The 25,002-nt window shown below is 48.5% G+C and overlaps 1 protein-coding gene across 1 annotated transcript in view; it reads left to right on the top strand.

Moving 5' to 3' along the window:
• pde1ca (phosphodiesterase 1C, calmodulin-dependent a) overlaps positions 1-25,002 on the top strand; it is a 427,725-nt gene that overhangs the window by 283,432 nt on the left and 119,291 nt on the right. The window contains exons 14-16 of the mRNA XM_080194829.1: positions 18,849-19,021; positions 20,806-20,858; positions 20,976-21,193. Of these exons, the coding sequence (XP_080050955.1) occupies positions 18,849-19,021; positions 20,806-20,858; positions 20,976-21,193 (444 nt within the window). The remainder of the gene's footprint in view (positions 1-18,848; positions 19,022-20,805; positions 20,859-20,975; positions 21,194-25,002) is intronic.

The following is a 25,002-nucleotide window of genomic DNA, read 5'->3' as shown; positions in this document are numbered from 1 at the left end:
AGCCTTGTGGAATATTGTGACTGCAGGGCTTTCTTGCAGGACGTGCTTTAGGATCAGCTTGTATGTGGCCTCCAACAGGAAACAATCCAGTGATGATTACTGGCAGAGCCGCATCTGGAGTTTAAGAATGATCTCAATCTTCATGGAATGGGCTGCCAGGGAGGCAGCACACTTAGGCACTAGCACGAGGGTGCACAAGATGACAGTGACACCAAGGAGTCAGTCACGACCTGAGAAATGCTGCCATTGTGGCCGAATGGGTCTCACAGAATCCAGTTGATAGACGAGGGGAGATCAGTGCTGGAATTGTCAGAAAATGGGCCATGTTGCCTGGAACTGAAGAGCACCAATGCCCCAGGAGAGTGCAAAGTTAAAGCAATCTGGGTTAAGACCCGGGAAGAAGTGGCCAGTGTAGATGAGGACAAAAGTTCATGGGGTCTGCAGAGAAAACAGAGCAGACTGAGAAGATATAGCTTAAAGTAAAATATCTGTCTGTGCAATAGACCAGTTCTTGGCAGTGCCCAAAGTGGGAGGGAAATCAGTGAAGATGGAGGTGGACACCAGGTTGGCAATGTTCCCATGAAATGTTAAATCATCTACCTCTGAAGCAAGTGAACATCACTCTTGAGGACATGCATGGAAAAGTTGATTCCTCTTGAGGGCTGTGTCTCAACCAAGGTACAACTGAGGGATCAGTGCACACATCTACCTTTGGATGCCATTATGGTGACCACCCTGCCTTGTTCAGACAGTCTGGCTGATTGCTGAACAGGTGGTGAGCAGATTAATAGAGTCTCATTCGAATCGGAATGATATTTTGGAGCGATACAAGAAAGTGTTTAATGGAATTCTTGGTGAGATGAAATGAGTGAAAGTGAGCCGACAGCTGAAGCTGGATACGTGCTCAAAGAGCATGAAGGCACGTCCAGTAACATACGCGATTAAACCCAAGGTAGAGGCCAAACTCAAGAGATCATGGGTTTGGGGGAATTGGAACCAGTGGTTATGAGTGAGTGGGCCACGCCCATTGTTCCCGTCATGAAGACTGATCGTTCAGTGAGGCAATGCAGGGATTTTAAAGTCACGTTGAACTCTAGCATATGTGCAGATCAGTATCTGTTGCCCCTTATCGAAGACCTGTTTAGTGGCCTTGCTGGTGGCCAGAAATTTACCAAAATGGATCTCTCCCAAGCTTATTTGCAGGGTGAGATGGCTGAAGACTCTCAGCCACTGTTCACTATCATCACATATAAAGAGTTACAAACAACTGCCTTTTGACATTACTTCAGCTCCAGCCGTTTCTGAAAGAGCAATGGACCAGATATTGATTGGTCTTCTGAGAGTTCAGTGTTACCTAGATGACATCCTGGCAACTGGTTCCACAGATGGGAAAAACTTGAGGAACTTAGAAGAGGCACAAAAAGACTGAAGGAATGTGGGCTGCAGATTAGAAAAGAGAAGTGTGAGTTTTTCAAGGACTCTGAATATGTAGGACACATTATCGATGGTGAAGGGTTACATAAAGTGTGAAGGAAGCTGGGGGTCACAACAAAGTAAGAAGTCTCACAACACCAGGTTAAAGTCCGACAGGTTTATTTGATAGCACAAGTCACAATAAGCCTGTTGGACTTTAACTTAGTGTTGTGAGACTTCTTGCTGTGCTTACCCCAGTCTAAGGCCGGCATCTCTACATCATGGTCACATGAGACAAGAAAACATGAACCAGTTGAGGTCCTTCCTGGGACTCTCAAAAACTATTGTGGCAAATTTGTGGCTGACTTGGTGACAGCACTGAAACCACTGCATCAGTTATTGATGAAGGGACAGGTGTGGAAAAGGGAGCCAGAGTGTGGGAAGGCTGACCAGGCAGTGAAGAAATCATTGAAGGTCTCTGAGGCCCTAATGCATTTTAATCCCAAACTACCTCTTTAGCTGGCCTGTTACACTTTGCTGTGTGGCATGGGAGTGATGCTATCCCATCTGATGGCAAAGAGAGAAGATAAGCCTTTTGCATTTGCATCATTTTCTAAAGTGGAAGAAAATCAAGTGCAAATAAAGAAGGAGGCACTCGGCATCGTTTTTCGGGTTGCTAAGTTTCACCTCTATCTGTATGGTAGGATGTTTGCCTTGCTGACAAACTGCTGACTACAATTTTGGGACCTCACTTTCCAACCATTGCCACAGCTCGATTGCAAAGGTGGGCGTTGATATTATCAGAACACTTGTATGAAATTCGCTACCGCCAACCGGATCATGCAAATGGGGAAGTGTTTTCCAGGCTGTTGTTGCCTTGTAATAAAAAGGTCCTGGGCAAGATTATCCAGATCATGTACCTTTCACAAGACCATAAGCTGCTACGGTGAAACTTGCCACACGAAAGGATCCCACAGGTGGTAGACCTCACCTGCAATAGAAGAACAAGCTGACAGAAGAATCCAGAATTAAGGCCATATTTAAGCCAGCAGTGGGAATTGTCAGTGCAAGACAGTTATTTGTTGTGGGGCATGTGGGGGTTATCATTCCCCCTTGTGGAGTAAAGGTTCAGAGCAAGGGCACCCATGGGTGGTGCGCATGAAAGAGGTGCACTGCAGTTGTGTGGTGACCAAAAGTCCATATGAGTGTTGAGGAGAAAGCAGCCTCTTGTGTCTCGTGTTCAAAAATTCGGAAGGCACCACCTATGTCACCATTGCACCCATGAGAATGACCAAAGGGGCCTTGAGAGCAGGACCACGTAGATTTTGCAGGGCTAGTGGAAGGCCAGATGTTGCTGGTAGCTATCAATGCACACTCGAAGTGGCTGTAAGTGAAATGTATGAAGTTGGCGACCACAAAATGGACCCTTGCAAGCTTGATGAATACTTGCTAGGTTTGGATATCCAGACCAGGTTGTAAGTGACAACAGACCGCAGATCATGTAGTGGGACTTTGTGGAGTACATGGAACTGCTTGGAGTTCATCATATAAAGTTTGCGCCCTACCACCCTGAGACGAATGGCTTATCACAGTGCTTTATATAGTCTGTTAAATACCCCCTGGAAGATACATGGGGGAGAAGGGTCTTTGATGCAAAGATTCAACCAGTTCTTCAGTGTGTACAGGAACATTCCCTACACAACAACTAGATGCTTCCTGGTGGCATTGATGTTTGAGAGATAGATATGTGCAATGTTTTACCTACTGAGGCCTGATGACACGAGTGGTGGAGAGGAACCAGGAGGCATGGATGGGCTGTCGAGCTGAACATGCCAATCTGAGGGTATTCTAGAATGGTGAGTTGATACTTGCCAGGAACCATTCTTTGGGGGAGAAGTGGGTTCCCAGCACGATTGTAGCCAAGATAGGGCCTTTGTCCTGTATGGTGGAAACTCAGGATGTATTAGTTTAACAGACCAACTGCTGGTGCCCCACATCAGTCACATTAACAACTCTGGACTCCTTGCGAATGGCATCAGTGGGGGTACCGGGAAAGTGGAACCAATAGCACCTCCTTCTTCAGAGGAAATTGGGGGTCTGGTATTGGCAACCAGCGGTGTGCGGAAAGGGGGTCACCATTGGTGGTTTTGCCAAAGCCGTGATCACCAAAAATGAGTTCCAGTTCCCAGAATCTCCATGGCAGCATTGTTCCCCCTGACAGATTGACCATGTCAATATAGTATGTACATGTGAGTGGGAGCCAAAGGAATGTATCAGATTGTAGATAATACTGTGGGTTTATCATAATAGAGGTTTACAGCATGGAAACAGACTCTTTGGCCGAACTTGTCCATGCTTCCCTTTTTTAAACCACTAAGCTAGCCCCAATTGCCTGCGCTTGGCCCATATCTCTCTATACCCATCTTACCATGTAACTGACTAAATGCTTCTTAAAAGACAAAATTGTACCCGCCTCTATTACTACCTCTGGCAACTTGTTCCAGACATCACCATCTGTGGGAAAAAATTGCCTCTCTGAACCCTTTTATATCTCTCCCTTCTCAAGTGAAACCTATGCCCTCAAGATTTAGACTCCTTTACCTTTGGGAAAACATGTCGACTATCGAGCTGATCTATGCCCCTTATTATTTTAAAACCACTATAAAAGACGTAAACAGGTACGATATAATTGGGATTATGGAGACTTGGCTGTCGGGTGATCAGGGATGGGAACTGAATATGCCAAGGTATTTAGTATTTAGGAAGAACAAGATGGTGGAGTGGCATTACTGGTAGTACAGTTGTGAGAAATGATGTTAGCTCTGACATTGTGGAGTCTGTATGGGTAAAACTGAGAACTACCGGGGGGCAAAACAAAACATTAGTGGGTGTCAAACAACAGTAGTGATGTTGGGAAAGGCATTAAGCATGAAATTAGAGGTGCAAGTGATAAGGGAATATTGGTGATCATGGGTGATTTTAATCTGCATATAGATTGGGCCAATCATGTTAGCCACAGTGCCATGGAAGATAAATTCACGAAGTGTATATGGGATGGTTTCCTTGACCAAAATGTGGAGGAACCAACTAGACAGCAGGCTATCTTAGACTGCATACTGTGTAATAAGAAGGGAATCATTGCCAGTCTAGTGTGTGAGACCCCTTAGGGATGAGTGACCATAACATGATAGAATTTTTTATCAAATGGAGAGTGAAATAGTTGATTCAGAGACTGGGTGCTGAATATTAATAAAGTAATCTATGAAGATATAAGGCGTGAGTTGGCCTTGATAGATTGGGGAGAGTTACTAAGAAGGTTGACAGTGGATAAGCAATGGCAAACATTCAAGGGACACATGGTGGAACGGCAACAACTGTTTATTCCTGTCGGGCAAAAAAGGGAGTAAGAGAGCCAATCCATGGGTTACAAAGGATATTAGAGACAGTATCCGATCCAAGGAAGAAGCATACAGATTGGCCAAGAAAAATAATCGGTCTGAGGATTGGGAGCAGTTTAGACTTCAAAGAACAAAGAACAAAATCAGCCCAAAGAAGGACCAAAGGATTGATTAAGAAGGAGAAAACACAGTATGAAAATAAGCTTGCAGGGAACATAAAGACTGATACTTTGAATTTCTATAGATATGTGAAGAGAAAGAGTTTGGTGGAGACAAATGTAGGTCTCCGATAGACACAAACGTGGGAACGCATAGTAAGAGACAAAGAAATGGCCGAACAACTGAATAGATACTTTGGTTCTATCTTCACAAAAGAGGACACAAATCAGATACCAGAAATGTTGGAGAATGCAAGATTTAGTGAGAGGGAAGAACTGAGGGAGATCAACATGAGTAGAGAAATGGTGCTGAAAAAATTAATGGAACTGAAGGCACCTAAATCCCCAGGGCCTGATAATCTACATCCCAGGGTACTTAAGGAAGTGGCTCTAGAAATAGTGGATGCATAGGAGGTCATCTTCCAGGATTCTATAGACTCAGGAACAGTCCCTGCAGAATGGAGGATAGCGAATGTCACTCCAGTATTCAAACAGGGAGGCAGAGAGAAAACGGAATTAGAGACCAGTAAGCCTAACATTGGTAGTGGGGAAAATTCTCAAATCCTTTATCAAGGACTTTATAGCGGGGCATTTAGAAAGCAGTCGCAGGATCAAACAAAGTTGGTATGGATTTATAAAGGGGAAATCGTGCTTGAGAAATCTGTTGGAATTCTTTGAAGATGTAAGTAGTAGAGTTGACAAGGGGGAGTCAGTTGATGTGGTATATTTGGACTTCCAGAAAGTGCTTGACAAAGTCCGCATAAGAGATTATCGTGCAAGATTAAAGTGCCTGGGATTGGGAGAAGTGTATTGAGATGGATAGAAAACTGGTTGGCAGAGGGGAAAAAAGGAGTAGGAACCCATAGGTGCTTTTCAAATTGGCAGGCAGTAACCAGTGGGTTGCTACAGGGATTGGTGTTATGACCCAGCATTCACAATATAATGATTTGGACGAGGGAACAAAATAACATCTCACAGTTGGGTGAGAGGACAAACTCTGATGAGGATGTACAGATCCTTCAGCATGATCTGGACAGATTGGGTGAGTAGGCAAATCAAGACAGATGCAGTATAACTTGGATAAATGTGAGATTATTCAGTTTGGAAGCAAAAACAAGAAGGCAGATTACTACCTGAATGGCTGTAAATTGGGAGAGGGGAGTGTGCAATGGGACGTAGTTGTTCTTATGCACCAGTCGCTGAAGGTAAGCATGCAGGTGCAGCAGGCTATAAAGAATGCAAATGATATGTTGGCATTTATTGTGAAAGGTTTTGAGTACAGGAGCAGGGATGTGTTGTTGCAGTTATACAGGGCCTTGTTGAGACTACACCTAGAATACTGTGTGCAATTTTGTTCTCCTTTTCTGAGGAAGGATGTTCTTGCTCTTGAAGGAGTGCAGCAAAGGCTGATTCTGGGGATGGAGGGACTGATGTATGAGAAGAGATTTACTAGGTTAGGATTGTTTTCACTGGAGTTCAGATGAATGAGGGGGAAATCTCATAGAGACATATAAAATTCTAACAGGACCAGATAGCCTAGATGCAGGAAGGATGTTCCCGATGGTGGGGATGTTCAGAACCAGGGGTTACAGTCTGAGGATCTAGAGTAGACTAGACTGTTTAGAACAGAGACGAGGAAATATTTCTTCACCAAAGTGTGGTGAGCCTGTGGAATTCATGACCAGAGGAAGCAGTTGATGCCAAAACAATGAATGTATTCAAGAGGTGGCTGGAAATAGCCCTTGGGGTAATTGGGATCAAAGGTAATGGGGAGAAAGCAGGATTAGGCTATTGAGTTGGACGATCAGCTGTGATCATGATGAATGGCGGAGCAGGCTCAAAGGGGCAAATGGCCTCCTGCTGCTCCTATCTTCAATGTTTCTATGAGTTCACCCCTAAGTCTTCTACGCTCAAGGGAAAAAAGTCTCAGTCTATCCTGCTTGGGTGTATGGGAATATGATGCATCGGAATTCTGTAAAAAAAAGTGTTGTAGTTGTATGTAAATAGTTTTAATTTCTGTTGCTGTTATGGGTGTTGTGTTTAGAGAGGAGGAGTGTTATGTATGTTGGGGCACAGTCCCTTGAAGGGAATGGATCAGGTCATTCTCAATGTGGAGCAATCTGGCCGGGAACTTCACCGAGAGGGCAGTTGTAGTGTAGGTCATAAGACCTGCAATAAATACCTGTGTTCCCAGATGCCTGACATTAGAGTCAGTTCTTGAGGATACGCCTCAGTAGTAATGAATTTAACAGCCAGCATTTACACCTGATATCCTATCAGTAAATTGTAGGGTTTGACCCTTGATGACAGCTACCAGTCCTTCAATGGAGGAAACTATGTATTCTGTCAAGTAGGTAATCTCGGCACTTGCTTGCACACCTTCACTGTCCATTCCAGTGCTCAGACCCCCTTTGGAGTCTCTGCCACGTTTCCACACATCTCATGCAGAACCTGCTATAATAAAGGCAAAATACTGCAGATGTTGAAATCTGAAACAAAAACAGAAAACTCAGCAGGCCTGGCAGCATCTGTGGAGAGAGAATAGAGCCAGCGTTTCGTGTCAGGATGACCCTTCATTAGAGCTGTTTTTCTGTTTTTGATGCAGAACCTGCTGCCTGATAGACCATTTCAGCTCATCAGCAGACTGAAACTCAGTATCTAGCTGACCTCCAATACTCCTGAGTGTCAGAGGGCTGCTCCAACTCAGTCTCTGATAGCTGCTCTTTTGACCATGATGTGCTCTCACCATTGTTTGGATCCCTTAGAGCCAACTCGCCCATACCCAGCAAAGAGCATGTATCAGAACTAGTGCTTCTTGCAAAGCAAGGGTGTGATTCTGCACCTTCTGAAGCTTTTTCTTCCTCCTCCTCTGAGGTTAGCGACAGTCCCTCAGGCTTGTAGTTGCTCTTGACATTTTTCATTTGAGGTGAATTAAGAGACATGTGCTTCACCACAAAACATTGTGGCACCATTAGGAGATGGTAGGCGGTGTTTGAATATTAGATAAAAGCAGATTGCTGCGGACACTGGAATCTGAAACCAGATTTCAAGCTTTGACAAAGAGTCATCTGGGCTCGAAACATCAGCTCTTTTCTCTTGTTACAGATGCTGCCAGACCTGCTGGGATTTTCCAGTGTTTTCTCTCTTGGTTTGAATATTAGACACTTCAACATCTTCCCAAATGTACAAATGTCCAGTTCCAAGAGAGTGGGCCTCACCCCATCATTTACATAACAAAAATTTCGAGGAGATAGGAATGCAAACTGGGACCCTCACTGCCCCAGAACCTTCCTCTAACACCGCCTCAGACTCACACTGACCTGAACCTTCCTCTAACACCGCCTCAGACTCACACTGACCCGAACCTTCCTCTAACACCGCCTCAGACTCACACTGACCCGAACCTTCCTCTAACACCGCCTCAGACTCACACTGACCCGAACCTTCCTCTAACACCACCTCAGACTCACACTGACCCGAACCTTCCTCTAACACCGCCTCAGACTCACACTGACCCGAACCTTCCTCTAACACCGCCTCAGACTCACACTGACCAGAACCTTCCTCTAACACCGCCTCAGACTCACACTGACCCAGAACCTTCCTCTAACACCGCCTCAGACTCACACTGACCAGAACCTTCCTCTAACACCGCCTCAGACTCACACTGACCAGAACCTTCCTCTAACACCGCCTCAGACTCACACTGACCCAGAACCTTCCTCTAACACCGCCTCAGACTCACACTGACCCGAACCTTCCTCTAACACCGCCTCAGACTCACACTGACCCAGAACCTTCCTCTAACACCGCCTCAGACTCACACTGACCCGAACCTTCCTCTAACATCGCCTCAGACTCACACTGACCCGAACCTTCCTCTAACACCGCCTCAGACTCACACTGACCCAGAACCTTCCTCTAACACCGCCTCAGACTCACACTGACCCAGAACCTTCCTCTAACACCGCCTCAGACTCACACTGACCCGAACCTTCCTCTAACACCGCCTCAGACTCACACTGACCCGGATCCTTCCTCTAACACCACCTCAGACTCACACTGACCCGAACCTTCCTCTAACACCACCTCAGACTCACACTGACCCGAACCTTCCTCTAACACCGCCTCAGACTCACACTGACCCGAACCTTCCTCTAACACCACCTCAGACTCACACTGACCCGAAACTTCCTCTAGCCTCACCTCAGACTCACACTGACCCGAACCTTCCTCTAACACCGCCTCAGACTCACACTGACCCGAACCTTCCTCTAACACCGCCTCAGACTCACACTGACCCGAACCTTCCTCTAACACCACCTCAGACTCACACTGACCCGAACCTTCCTCTAGCCTCACCTCAGACTCACACTGACCCGAACCTTCCTCTAACACCACCTCAGGCTCACACTGACCCAGAACCTTCCTCTAACACCACCTCAGACTCACACTGACCCGAACCTTCCTCTAGCCTCACCTCAGACTCACACTGACCCGAACCTTCCTCTAGCCTCACCTCAGACTCACACTGACCCGAACCTTCCTCTAACACCACCTCAGGCTCACACTGACCCGAACCTTCCTCTAACACCGCCTCAGACTCACACTGACCCAGAACCTTCCTCTAACACCGCCTCAGACTCACACTGACCCGAACCTTCCTCTAACACCCCCTCAGACTCACACTGACCCGAACCTTCCTCTAACACCGCCTCAGACACACACTGACCCGAACCTTCCTCTAACACCGCCTCAGACTCACACTGACCCGAACCTTCCTCTAGCCTCACCTCAGACTCACACTGACCCGAACCTTCCTCTAACACCGCCTCAGACTCACACTGACCCGAACCTTCCTCTAACACCGCCTCAGACTCACACTGACCCGAACCTTCCTCTAGCCTCACCTCAGACTCACACTGACCCGAACCTTCCTCTAACACCCCCTCAGACTCACACTGACCCGAACCTTCCTCTAACACCACCTCAGACTCACACTGACCCGAACCTTCCTCTAACACCGCCTCAGACTCACACTGACCCGAACCTTCCTCTAACACCACCTCAGACTCACACTGACCCGAACCTTCCTCTAACACCGCCTCAGACTCACACTGACCCGAACCTTCCTCTAACACCACCTCAGACTCACACTGACCCGAACCTTCCTCTAACACCGCCTCAGACTCACACTGACCCGAACCTTCCTCTAACACCGCCTCAGACTCACACTGACCCGAACCTTCCTCTAACACCGCCTCAGACTCACACTGACCCGTACCTTCCTCTAACACCACCTCAGACTCACACTGACCCGAACCTTCCTCTAACACCGCCTCAGACTCACACTGACCCGAACCTTCCTCTAGCCTCACCTCAGACTCACACTGACCCGAACCTTCCTCTAACACCGCCTCAGACTCACACTGACCCGAACCTTCCTCTAACACCGCCTCAGACTCACACTGACCCGAACCTTCCTCTAGCCTCACCTCAGACTCACACTGACCCGAACCTTCCTCTAACACCCCCTCAGACTCACACTGACCCGAACCTTCCTCTAACACCACCTCAGACTCACACTGACCCGAACCTTCCTCTAACACCGCCTCAGACTCACACTGACCCAGAACCTTCCTCTAACACCGCCTCAGACTCACACTGACCCAGAACCTTCCTCTAACACCGCCTCAGACTCACACTGACCCGAACCTTCCTCTAACACCACCTCAGACTCACACTGACCCGAACCTTCCTCTAACACCGCCTCAGACTCACACTGACCCGAACCTTCCTCTAACACCGCCTCAGACTCACACTGACCCGAACCTTCCTCTAACACCGCCTCAGACTCACACTGACCCGAACCTTCCTCTAACACCACCTCAGACTCACACTGACCCGAACCTTCCTCTAACACCACCTCAGACTCACACTGACCCGAACCTTCCTCTAACACCGCCTCAGACTCACACTGACCCAGAACCTTCCTCTAACACCGCCTCAGACTCACACTGACCCGAACCTTCCTCTAGCCTCACCTCAGACTCACACTGACCCGAACCTTCCTCTAACACCGCCTCAGACTCACACTGACCCGAACCTTCCTCTAACACCGCCTCAGACTCACACTGACCCAGAACCTTCCTCTAACACCACCTCAGACTCACACTGACCCGAACCTTCCTCTAACACCGCCTCAGACTCACACTGACCCGTACCTTCCTCTAACACCGCCTCAGACTCACACTGACCCAGAACCTTCCTCTAACACCGCCTCAGACTCACACTGACCCAGAACCTTCCTCTAACACCGCCTCAGACTCACACTGACCCGAACCTTCCTCTAACACCGCCTCAGACTCACACTGACCCGAACCTTCCTCTAACACCACCTCAGACTCACACTGACCCGAACCTTCCTCTAACACCGCCTCAGACTCACACTGACCCGTACCTTCCTCTAACACCGCCTCAGACTCACACTGACCCAGAACCTTCCTCTAACACCGCCTCAGACTCACACTGACCCGAACCTTCCTCTAACACCGCCTCAGACTCACACTGACCCAGAACCTTCCTCTAACACCGCCACAGACTCACACTGACCCGAACCTTCCTCTAACACCGCCTCAGACTCACACTGACCCGAACCTTCCTCTAACACCGCCTCAGACTCACACTGACCCGAACCTTCCTCTAACACCGCCTCAGACTCACACTGACCCGAACCTTCCTCTAACACCACCTCAGACTCACACTGACCCGAACCTTCCTCTAACACCGCCTCAGACTCACACTGACCCGTACCTTCCTCTAACACCGCCTCAGACTCACACTGACCCAGAACCTTCCTCTAACACCGCCTCAGACTCACACTGACCCAGAACCTTCCTCTAACACCGCCTCAGACTCACACTGACCCGAACCTTCCTCTAACACCACCTCAGACTCACACTGACCCGAACCTTCCTCTAACACCGCCTCAGACTCACACTGACCCGAACCTTCCTCTAGCCTCACCTCAGACTCACACTGACCCGAACCTTCCTCTAACACCCCCTCAGACTCACACTGACCCGAACCTTCCTCTAACACCGCCTCAGACTCACACTGACCCGAACCTTCCTCTAACACCGCCTCAGACTCACACTGACCCAGAACCTTCCTCTAACACCACCTCAGACTCACACTGACCCGAACCTTCCTCTAACACCGCCTCAGACTCACACTGACCCGAACCTTCCTCTAGCCTCACCTCAGACTCACACTGACCCGAACCTTCCTCTAACACCGCCTCAGACTCACACTGACCCGAACCTTCCTCTAACACCACCTCAGACTCACACTGACCCGAACCTTCCTCTAACACCGCCTCAGACTCACACTGACCCGAACCTTCCTCTAGCCTCACCTCAGACTCACACTGACCCGAACCTTCCTCTAACACCGCCTCAGACTCACACTGACCCGAACCTTCCTCTAACACCGCCTCAGACTCACACTGACCCGAACCTTCCTCTAACACCGCCTCAGACTCACACTGACCCGAACCTTCCTCTAACACCGCCTCAGACTCACACTGACCCGAACCTTCCTCTAACACCACCTCAGACTCACACTGACCCGAACCTTCCTCTAACACCGCCTCAGACTCACACTGACCCGAACCTTCCTCTAACACCGCCTCAGACTCACACTGACCCGAACCTTCCTCTAACACCGCCTCAGACTCACACTGACCCGGAACCTTCCTCTAACCTCACCTCAGACTCACACTGACCCGAACCTTCCTCTAACACCGCCTCAGACTCACACTGACCCGAACCTTCCTCTAACACCGCCTCAGACTCACACTGACCCGAACCTTCCTCTAACACCGCCTCAGACTCACACTGACCCGAACCTTCCTCTAGCCTCACCTCAGACTCACACTGACCTGAACCTTCCTCTAACACCGCCTCAGACTCACACTGACCCGAACCTTCCTCTAACACCACCTCAGACTCACACTGACCCGAACCTTCCTCTAACACCGCCTCAGACTCACACTGACCCGTACCTTCCTCTAACCTCACCTCAGACTCACACTGACCCGAACCTTCCTCTAACACCACCTCAGACTCACACTGACCCGAACCTTCCTCTAACACCACCTCAGACTCACACTGACCCGAACCTTCCTCTAACACCGCCTCAGACTCACACTGACCCGAACCTTCCTCTAACACCGCCTCAGACTCACACTGACCCGGAACCTTCCTCTAACCTCACCTCAGACTCACACTGACCCGAACCTTCCTCTAACACCACCTCAGACTCACACTGACCCGAACCTTCCTCTAACACCGCCTCAGACTCACACTGACCCGAACCTTCCTCTAACACCGCCTCAGACTCACACTGACCCGGAACCTTCCTCTAACCTCACCTCAGACTCACACTGACCCGAACCTTCCTCTAACACCACCTCAGACTCACACTGACCCGAACCTTCCTCTAACACCACCTCAGACTCACACTGACCCGAACCTTCCTCTAACACCGCCTCAGACTCACACTGACCCGGAACCTTCCTCTAACCTCACCTCAGACTCACACTGACCCGAACCTTCCTCTAACACCACCTCAGACTCACACTGACCCGAACCTTCCTCTAACACCACCTCAGACTCACACTGACCCGAACCTTCCTCTAACACCACCTCAGACTCACACTGACCCGAACCTTCCTCTAACACCGCCTCAGACTCACACTGACCCGAACCTTCCTCTAACACCGCCTCAGACTCACACTGACCCGGAACCTTCCTCTAACGTCACCTCAGACTCACACTGACCCGAACCTTCCTCTAACACCACCTCAGACTCACACTGACCCGAACCTTCCTCTAACACCACCTCAGACTCACACTGACCCGAACCTTCCTCTAACACCACCTCAGACTCACACTGACCCGAACCTTCCTCTAACACCGCCTCAGACTCACACTGACCCGAACCTTCCTCTAACACCGCCTCAGACTCACACTGACCCGAACCTTCCTCTAACACCGCCTCAGACTCACACTGACCCGAACCTTCCTCTAACACCACCTCAGACTCACACTGACCCAGAACCTTCCTCTAACACCACCTCAGACTCACACTGACCCAGAACCTTCCTCTAACACCGCCTCAGACTCACACTGACCCGAACCTTCCTCTAGCCTCACCTCAGACTCACACTGACCCGAACCTTCCTCTAACACCACCTCAGACTCACACTGACCCGAACCTTCCTCTAGCCTCACCTCAGACTCACACTGACCCGAACCTTCCTCTAACACCACCTCAGACTCACACTGACCCGAACCTTCCTCTAACACCGCCTCAGACTCACACTGACCCGAACCTTCCTCTAACACCGCCTCAGACTCACACTGACCCGAACCTTCCTCTAACACCGCCTCAGACTCACACTGACCCGAACCTTCCTCTAACACCACCTCAGACTCACACTGACCCGAACCTTCCTCTAACACCGCCTCAGACTCACACTGACCCGAACCTTCCTCTAACACCGCCTCAGACTCACACTGACCCGAACCTTCCTCTAACACCACCTCAGACTCACACTGACCCGAACCTTCCTCTAACACCACCTCAGACTCACACTGACCCGAACCTTCCTCTAACACCACCTCAGACTCACACTGACCCAGAACCTTCCTCTAACCCCACCTCAGACTCACACTGACCCGAACCTTCCTCTAACACCGCCTCAGACTCACACTGACCCGAACCTTCCTCTAACACCGCCTCAGACTCACACTGACCCAGAACCTTCCTCTAACACCGCCTCAGACTCACACTGACCCGAACCTTCCTCTAACACCGCCTCAGACTCACACTGACCCGGAACCTTCCTCTAACACCGCCTCAGACTCACACTGACCCGGAACCTTCCTCTAACACCGCCTCAGACTCACACTGACCCGTACCTTCCTCTAACACCGCCTCAGACTCACACTGACCCGAACCTTCCTCTAACACCGCCTCAGACTCACACTGACCCGAACCTTCCTCTAACACCGCCTCAGACTCACACTGACCCAGAACCTTCCTCTAACACCACCTCAGACTCACACTGACCCAAACCTTCCTCTAACACCGCCTCAGACTCACACTGACCCGAACCTTCCTCTAACACCGCCTCAGACTCACACTGACCCAGAACCTTCCTCTAACACCACCTCAGACTCACACTGACCCAAACCTTCCTCTAACACCACCTCAGACTCACACTGACCCGAACCTTCCTCTAACACCGCCTCAGACTCACACTGACCCAGAACCTTCCTCTAACACCACCTCAGACTCACACTGACCCAAACCTTCCTCTAACACCGCCTCAGACTCACACTGACCCGAACCTTCCTCTAACCTCACCTCAGACTCACACTGACCCGAACCTTCCTCTAACACCACCTCAGACTCACACTGACCCGAACCTTCTTCTAACACCACCTCAGACTCACACTGACCCGTACCTTCCTCTAACACCGCCTCAGACTCACACTGACCCGAACCTTCCTCTAACACCGCCTCAGACTCACACTGACCCGAACCTTCCTCTAACACCACCTCAGACTCACACTGACCCGAACCTTCCTCTAACACCCCCTCAGACTCACACTGACCCGAACCTTCCTCTAACACCGCCTCAGACTCACACTGACCCGAACCTTCCTCTAACACCACCTCAGACTCACACTGACCCGAACCTTCCTCTAACACCACCTCAGACTCACACTGACCCGAACCTTCCTCTAACACCGCCTCAGACTCACACTGACCCGTACCTTCCTCTAACACCGCCTCAGACTCACACTGACCCGAACCTTCCTCTAACACCCCCTCAGACTCACACTGACCCGAACCTTCCTCTAACACCACCTCAGACTCACACTGACCCGAACCTTCCTCTAACACCGCCTCAGACTCACACTGACCCGAACCTTCCTCTAACACCGCCTCAGACTCACACTGACCCGAACCTTCCTCTAACACCGCCTCAGACTCACACTGACCCGAACCTTCCTCTAGCCTCACCTCTGACTCACGCTGACCCAGAACCTTCCTCTAACACCACCTCAGACTCACACTGACCCGAACCTTCCTCTAACACCGCCTCAGACTCACACTGACCCGAACCTTCCTCTAACACCGCCTCAGACTCACACTGACCCGAACCTTCCTCTAACACCACCTCTGTCTCACGCTGACCCGAACCTTCCTCTAACACCGCCTCAGACTCACACTGACCCGAACCTTCCTCTAACACCGCCTCAGACTCACACTGACCCGAACCTTTCTCTAACACCGCCTCAGACTCACACTGACCCGAACCTTCCTCTAACACCGCCTCAGACTCACACTGACCCGAACCTTCCTCTAACACCGCCTCAGACTCACACTGACCCAGAACCTTCCTCTAACACCGCCTCAGACTCACACTGACCCGAACCTTCCTCTAACACCGCCTCAGACTCACACTGACCCGAACCTTCCTCTAACACCGCCTCAGACTCACACTGACCCGTACCTTCCTCTAACACCGCCTCAGACTCACACTGACCCGAACCTTCCTCTAACACCACCTCAGACTCACACTGACCCGAACCTTCCTCTAACACCGCCTCAGACTCACACTGACCCGAACCTTCCTCTAACACCGCCTCAGACTCACACTGACCCGAACCTTCCTCTAGCCTCACCTCTGACTCACGCTGACCCGTACCTTCCTCTAACACCGCCTCAGACTCACACTGACCCGAACCTTCCTCTAACACCGCCTCAGACTCACACTGACCCAGAACCTTCCTCTAACACCGCCTCAGACTCACACTGACCCGAACCTTCCTCTAACACCGCCTCAGACTCACACTGACCCGAACCTTCCTCTAACACCGCCTCAGACTCACACTGACCCGAACCTTCCTCTAACACCGCCTCAGACTCACACTGACCCGAACCTTCCTCTAACACCACCTCAGACTCACACTGACCCGAACCTTCCTCTAACACCGCCTCAGACTCACACTGACCTGAACCTTCCTCTAACACCACCTCAGACTCACACTGACCCGAACCTTCCTCTAACACCGCCTCAGACTCACACTGACCCGAACCTTCCTCTAACACCGCCTCAGACTCACACTGACCTGAACCTTCCTCTAACACCACCTCAGACTCACACTGACCCGAACCTTCCTCTAACACCGCCTCAGACTCACACTGACCTGAACCTTCCTCTAACACCACCTCAGACTCACACTGACCTGAACCTTCCTCTAACACCACCTCAGACTCACACTGACCCGAACCTTCCTCTAACACCGCCTCAGACTCACACTGACCTGAACCTTCCTCTAACACCACCTCAGACTCACACTGACCCGAACCTTCCTCTAACACCGCCTCAGACTCACACTGACCCGAACCTTCCTCTAGCCTCACCTCAGACTCACACTGACCCGAACCTTCCTCTAACACCACCTCAGACTCACACTGACCCGAACCTTCCTCTAACACCGCCTCAGACTCACACTGCTTCAGAACCTTTCTCCAACACCACCTCAGATTCGCACTGACCCGAACCTTCCTCTAACACCACCTCAGACTCACACTGACCCGAACCTTCCTCTAACACCGCCTCAGACTCACACTGACCCGAACCTTCCTCTAACACCGCCTCAGACTCACACTGACCCGAACCTTCCTCTAACACCGCCTCAGACTCACACTGACCCGAACCTTCCTCTAACACCGCCTCAGACTCACACTGCTTCAGAACCTTTCTCCAACACCACCTCAGATTCGCACTGACCCGAACCTTCCTCTAACACCGCCTCAGACTCACACTGACCCGAACCTTCCTCTAACACCGCCTCAGACTCACACTGACCCGAACCTTCCTCTAACACCGCCTCAGACTCACACTGACCCAGAACCTTCCTCTAACACCGCCTCAGACTCACACTGACCCAGAACCTTCCTCTAACACCGCCTCAGACTCACACTGACCCGAACCTTCCTCTAACACCGCCTCAGACTCACACTGACCCAGAACCTTCCTCTAACACCGCCTCAGACTCACACTGACCCGAACCTTCCTCTAACACCGCCTCAGACTCACACTGACCCGAACCTTCCTCTAACCTCACCTCAGACTCACACTGACCCGAACCTTCCTCTAACACCGCCTCAGACTCACACTGACCCGAACCTTCCTCTAACCTCACCTCAGACTCACACTGACCCAGAACCTTCCTCTAACACCACCTCAGACTCACACTGACCTGAACCTTCCTCTAACACCGTCTCAGACTCACAGTGACCCGGAACCTTCCTCTAACACCGCCTCAGACTCACACTGCTTCAGAACCTTTCTCCAACACCACCTCAGATTCGCACTGACCCGAACTTTCCTCTAACACCGCCTCAGACTCACACTGACCCGAACCTTCCTCTAACACCGCCTCAGACTCACACTGACCCAGAACCTTCCTCTAACACCACCTCAGGCTCACACTGACCCAGAACCTTCCTCTAACACCGCCTCAGACTCACACTGCTTCTGAACCTTTCTCCAACACCGCCTCAGATTCGCACTGCCTCAGAACCTTCAATTTCACCTTAGACTCACACTGGCCTGAAAGCTTCCTCCAAACTCAACTCATACTTGCACTGTCCTGAGAGCCTATTCACTAAGTCGTGCAGCATCTTTGATTTGTTTCTTACTTAACCACACTTGCCACACATCGCTGTTAATGTCAGGGTCATTGTGTTTGGTAGTATCTAGTATTGAGCTGATGATTTTCTTTGTATCCAGTCTGCACAGTATGTCATCAATTGACCTGAAACGGGCAAATGTGAAGCCTATGATGCCTGATCGAGGTTCTGTAAATTCTTCCCTGCTCGCTGTGGATATGAAGAAGTTTAGAAGTATCTGGACTGAAACATTGTCTCAGAACCGTGAAAATTGGAAGGCTCTGCATAAAAAAGGTCAGCCATTAAGTTCTCATTGATACCAATTGAATCTAATTCCTGATATGTATTTATATTAAATATACAACAGAAGAAATGTTGGTGCAACTGATTTCTCAGAATCAATGTTCACGTTACTTCACAGAAGTCTCAGCTGTCCATGTGGATCCACAGCTCAAGTGACCTCGTCACTTCAGTTAGCTGTGGGGAGAATCTGTTCAATTGCCGCACAGAGGTAGATATACACAAAATTTTACCAAGAAACAACACCCGTTGTTCTGCCTTTAAGGAAAGCGGACTTCAAGCAATCAATAGGGAAATCAGAGGACTGGCAGGAATACTCCTGTTCCTGTTAGCCCCACAAAGGATAAAAAAACTCAAAATTTTCGCCCTCCTCTGCCTCCTAATAAATTTCTTTGCTGTGTTGGCCTGCTGGGAAAACTCACAGCTCCAGTCATGTAGAAGCATCATATTGAAGTCCTGAAGATCTGACATGCACATGTCAAAAAAGGATCCTGCCAACTTGGGCAGGGATTCTTACGGCTTGCAATCAAGACAGGTCAGCTCTTGGCAGTTCCAGGGTGGGTGAGTGATCAGCAGATTTTAACTGCTCCCCTAACCTGGGTTCTACCCAGCAGATAGGATAAATTGTCCTCAAGCAGTCAATTAACGTTTGAAGCTTTCCTCTGGAAATCTACATGCCCATTTGCTGTGAGCCACCACCGCTTCAGGACTTTGCACCAGAAGTGATGTCTGACTCCAGCATATCTGGAATCGTGGGCCTGATTTTAACTCTGTGTAAACAGGTGGTTTTTGAATGAGGTCAAGTCTCACCTGGTGTGCTCGTGGCAAGAAAACATTTCTCATCATCACCTCCACAGCAACACTGGATGATAGCAAGGAAAATTACATATTCTACCTGAGGTGGGTAATTCATTTGGAGTTGTCACCCAGCAGAATTCTCACCCATCCCATCTGTGATGCAACCATGTAAAACTTTAATGTGCTTTCTGAGCCCTCACCTGCAAAGAGCCTAAGAAACATAGAACATAGAACATTACAGCGCAGAACAGGCCCTTCGGCCCACGATGTTGCGCCGACCAGTTACAAAAACAATGACCCACTAGCCTATACCAATCCCTTTTCGTCCATAAACCTATCCAGAGATCTCTTAAACGCCCCCAAACTAGACACATTTACAACTGCAGCAGGCAGGGCATTCCAATCCCTCACCACCCGCTGGGTAAAGAACCTACCCCTGACATCCGTCCTGTAGCTACCCCCCCTTAATTTAAAGCCATGCCCCCTCGTGCTAGCTTTCTCCATCCGAGGAAAAAGGCTATCACTATCCACCCTATCTAAACCTCTAATCACCTTATAAGTAAACTGATAAGTAAATTGTAATAACAATTATAAATTGTTACAAGTAAATTGTAATAACAATAATAACAATTGTAATAACAAGGTGAGTGAGTGGAATTGGCTGCCGTCAGTGGTGGTGGAGGCAAACTCGCTGGGGTCTTTTAAAAGACTTCTGGATGAGTATATGGGATCTAATGACATTGGAAGTTACAGATAGTTCTATGGCTTGGTAGGTATAGATGTGATCAGCGTAACTTGTGGGCCGAAGGGCCTGTTTGTGCTGTAGTGTTCTATGTTCTATGTTCTATAACATTCTGATTTATTTCAGTATCATCCAATGAGATCTAGTATTTCTTAGAAGTGAAGTTTTGCAGGAACTGATGAAGGCTAGATGTTCACAAATACTTCAGTGATGTTACTAAATTTGTTCATTTATTTAGATGCAGAAGAAAGAGCCAGAAGAGAAGCGGAAGACAAGGCCAAGGAGGAGAACGCCAAGGAGGACAAGGCCAGGGAGGACAAGGCCAAGGAGGACAAGGCCAGGGAGGACAAGATCAAGGAAGAAAAGGACAAGGAAGACAAGGTCAAGGAAGAAAACGACAAGGAAGAGCACAAGAAAAGAGCAGTGAAGGAAGAGCATCAACCTGTCACAGATCAGAACATTATGGACGATGAAGCAAAAGATTTTCAACCTAATGCAAAACTCAGCGGGTGCGATTTATTAGTTTCTGTGTCGCAGCATGATCCAGACTCTTGGAAAACAGAGAAAGGAAATGGCAACAATAAGGCAGAAGGCAAAGCACGGCTTATAAAGAATGGTGAGTCAAAGCTTTGCATGCTGAAATCTGAGATTCTGACACTTGCATAGAATCCCTACCGTGCAAAAAAAAAGGCCATTTGACCCATTGAATCTGCACTGATTCTCCAAAACAACATCCCAGCCAGGCCCTTCCCTTTGTCCTATCCCTATAATCTACCTAATTTGCACACATCGTTGGGCACAAAGAGGCAATTTAGTATGGCCATCCCACCTAAGCTGCACATCTGTGGACTGTGGGAGGAAATCGGAGCACTCAGAGAAACACACAGAAGTTTAGAATGAAATAAGAAGTCATTCTACATGCATAGTTACATCTGTAGAATAATGGGTAAATAGTTCCACTGCCCTGTTCTTTCCAGTTTCTCCTACATATTAGGTATTAGACAAGTGATCTTTTGATGTGTATTAATAACCATGTTTGTATGGATCTTATTTTCAAGATGGCAGTTTCAACTTGGAGAAGGATACTTAGCAGCCCACATTAGGACATATGCTGGTGAAATGAACAGAGATATGGCTGGTGAAATTTAAAGCTGATTAACATTTCCAGACTCACAGCAACATGGCCTGAATTTTCATGATGGTGAGGACTTGGCATCCGCCACTCTAAGAATCGGCAGAAATTGCATCCCCTTCCATGTTGACAGGCCTGCTGCCGCTTTACGTTCAATTGAGTGCTGATTGGCAGAGGTGGGACGTCTGTCTGCACTTGAACAGAAGCCCCACCTCGAACAGCCTTAAAATTGAAGCTGGGCAGAAAAAACCCCTCAAGTATCCGGCCAATAATGACCTTAATAAGGCAAGGGTAGGCTTCCCTTCCAAGGTCCTGCCCAACCCATGATGAAACTGAGTCTAGGTAGAGATAGAGCCTGGATAAGATGATCTGTCAGAGAGCCAGTACAGACTCGGGCCGAATGGTGTCTTTCTGCACTGTAGGTATTCTATGATTCTGTTCTATAAGGTAAGCCTGCTTGACTGTAGGCTGGTAGAGGCCCTTGGTCAATTAAGGGCATTGATATATTAGACTTCAATGTCAAAGCTTTGGAGTGTAAGAAGAAGAAATTTACTGCAATTGTTTAGGGCTTTATTGAACCCACACTTGAAGTTGTAGATTGTTTTGGTCTTGCTATGTAAAGAGGAAGGTATTAGTCTGACAGAGGGCTGGGGACACAGAACATTAGTAAAATAAGGACACTAAGAACCAAGTCAGAGTGAGTTCAGTTATGTTGAGTGCCCAAAGTATACACTGAGGCTGGATGGTCTTTATTTTAATGCTGGGAGTATAATAGGTAAGACTGATGAGTTAAGGGCATGAATTGACACATGGAAATTTATTATTGTTGTCATCACAGAAACATAGTTGAGGGAAGGGCAGGATTGGCAACTCAACATTCCAGGATTTAGGATCTTTAGGTGAGGCAGAGGAGGATGCAAAAAGGGAGGTGGTGTAGCACTATTAATTAAGGAGTCAATTACTGCAATAAGGAGAGATCCTATACTGGAAGGGTCTTCAAACAAGGCTTTGTGGGTCAAACTGAGGAATGGAAAGGGGGCAGTCACATCACTAGGTGCGTATTGTAGCCCCCAAAAAGTCAGCGGGAAATATGTAGACAGTTCACTGAAGTTTGTAAGAATATTAATCCGGTAATTATATTAGCGGATTTCAACTTCTGCATCATAAATTGGGATAGTCATAGTGTAAAAGATTTAGAGGGGGCAGATTTCTTGAAATGTACTCAGTTTTTCTTTGTAGAATATCAATATGTAGAAGGCCCATCAAGAGGTGGAGCAGTGCTGGATCTGGTTCTAGGGAACAAAACTGGACAAATGTTCAACGCGACAATGGGGGAGCATTTTAGCAATAGCAACTGCAACATGGTATGGTTCAAGTTTGTTATAGACAAGGAGAAACATGGCTGCGAAAGGTGGCTTTGGATTGGGGGAAGGCATATTTTATTAAAATAAGGCAGCATCTGGCCACAGTTGACTGGGAACACCTTATTGTGGGGAAAGTCTGCAGTGGAGCAGTCGGGGCATTCAAAGAGGAAATGGGAAGAGTACAGGCCCAACATGTTCCCAATGGAGGGAAATGTAGGAGCAATAAGTTCAGGGAACCCTGGATGTCTAGGACAATTCAGGACTGGATAAGGACAAAGAGATGAACTTTTAACAAGTTCAAAGGCAATAGTTCAGGAATACGGGAAGTGCAAGTAGAAAGTTATGATAGCAATTAAAAGAACAAAAAGGGGATAGGAAAAGGATTTGTGAACAAGATCAGGGAGAACTCTATGAATATAGATATTTAAACCAGTTGGTTTAACCTTGATGGGTCAAGGCATTGTCCTGGGTAACGAATGGCTGCCACTTATTTTGTTTCACTGAAACTGGTGCAATATGTGTACATGTTCTTCCTGCCCGAAAAGAACAGGGTGCTGTTATTAATATAACCCAGCTCTGATGAAGGATGATCCAGGTATGAAATGTTAGCTCTATTCTCTCTCCGCAGATGCTATCAGACATTCTGAGATTTTTCAGCACTTTTGTTTTTGTTTTAGATTCTGGCATCTGCAGTATTTTGCTTTTATATTAATACATGTAGCTTCCACGACATACAAATATGCCACACCAAGAGCCTGACGGCAACCTTAAATTGCTTGTCAGTGTAATTCTTAGCACAGTGAAGATTATTTAGCAAATGTTTTCCAATTGTGGAATCACATCGAATGTTGGTCACTGTGTTTTGAACTTTGCTGGTTGGTTAGAGTCTGTACCTCCTGCTATTGTGAACAGCAGCTGGGACTGTTAGTTACTGATGAAGTCTTAGGGACAAATAGCCTACATACCTAGCTCCGCACTGGCACCGAAATTCAGGTATCACATTCTAATTTGTGTGATCGGTGGAATGCCTTTTAGGCATTCTGTTGGCAGCATCCTGTTGTGATGGGCAGCACGGTGGCACAGTGGTTAGCACTGCTGCCGCACAGCGCCAGGGACCTGGGTTCAACTCCGAACTCAGACAACTGTATGGAGTTTGCACGTTCTCCCTCTGTCTCCGGGCACTCTGGTTTCCTCCACATTCCAAGGTTGTGTGAGTTTGGTTAATTAATCGTGCCCCTTAATGTCAGAGGGATTAGTAGGGTAAATACATGGGGTTTCAGGAATGGGGCCTGCATGGGATTGTTGTCAGTGCAGGCTCCTTCTGTGCTGTGGGGTTCTATGATTCTAATACCACTCGTGCTACTGCCTAAGAATGATGGGAAATAGCTAGCTTTCACCTGTTGCTCAGATTCTTGAGATAGGGCCTTACGCCCCTTGGGTTTGTGTGATATACACAGTAAAATGATTCGATCAGGATACCTGTTATCCTGTAAGATGCCTTTGATGCATCCTATTCATCATCAAGTTTACATTGTGAGCAAATGGCCCAAGACCCTATTTACAAGGTTGTGATAAGGCCAATCTTGTATTGCTTGAAACTGTAAGAATCCCAACAAGTACATTAACCAGTGAAGGTAGACTCTGGTAGAGAATCCCCTGGCACATTTTTCCACTAATACTTCAAGGAAAGGGAATTTGTTTGAGCACTTCATTTCAAAGGTGAATTTGAGCACAGGACGGAGACCATGAAATGATTACATGCAGCTGTGGATTTAAATTTATTAAACATATTGTCCACATATTGGAAATATGCAAGGAGTAGGAGGTTAAGTGTCAATCCACTGAAGACACATTTTTCATGGAATCCAACAAAGATGTTTGTGAAAGCTGAGTAGAAAAGTGATTCAATGGTAGCACCATCTATTTGGGCATACTCGGT

This window comes from Carcharhinus amblyrhynchos, chromosome 8 (genome assembly GCF_965287045.1).
Source record: "Carcharhinus amblyrhynchos chromosome 8, sCarAmb.v2.hapA, whole genome shotgun sequence".
Taxonomy (NCBI): Eukaryota; Metazoa; Chordata; class Chondrichthyes; order Carcharhiniformes; family Carcharhinidae; genus Carcharhinus; species Carcharhinus amblyrhynchos.
This window is presented reverse-complemented; position numbering and strand designations above follow the sequence as displayed.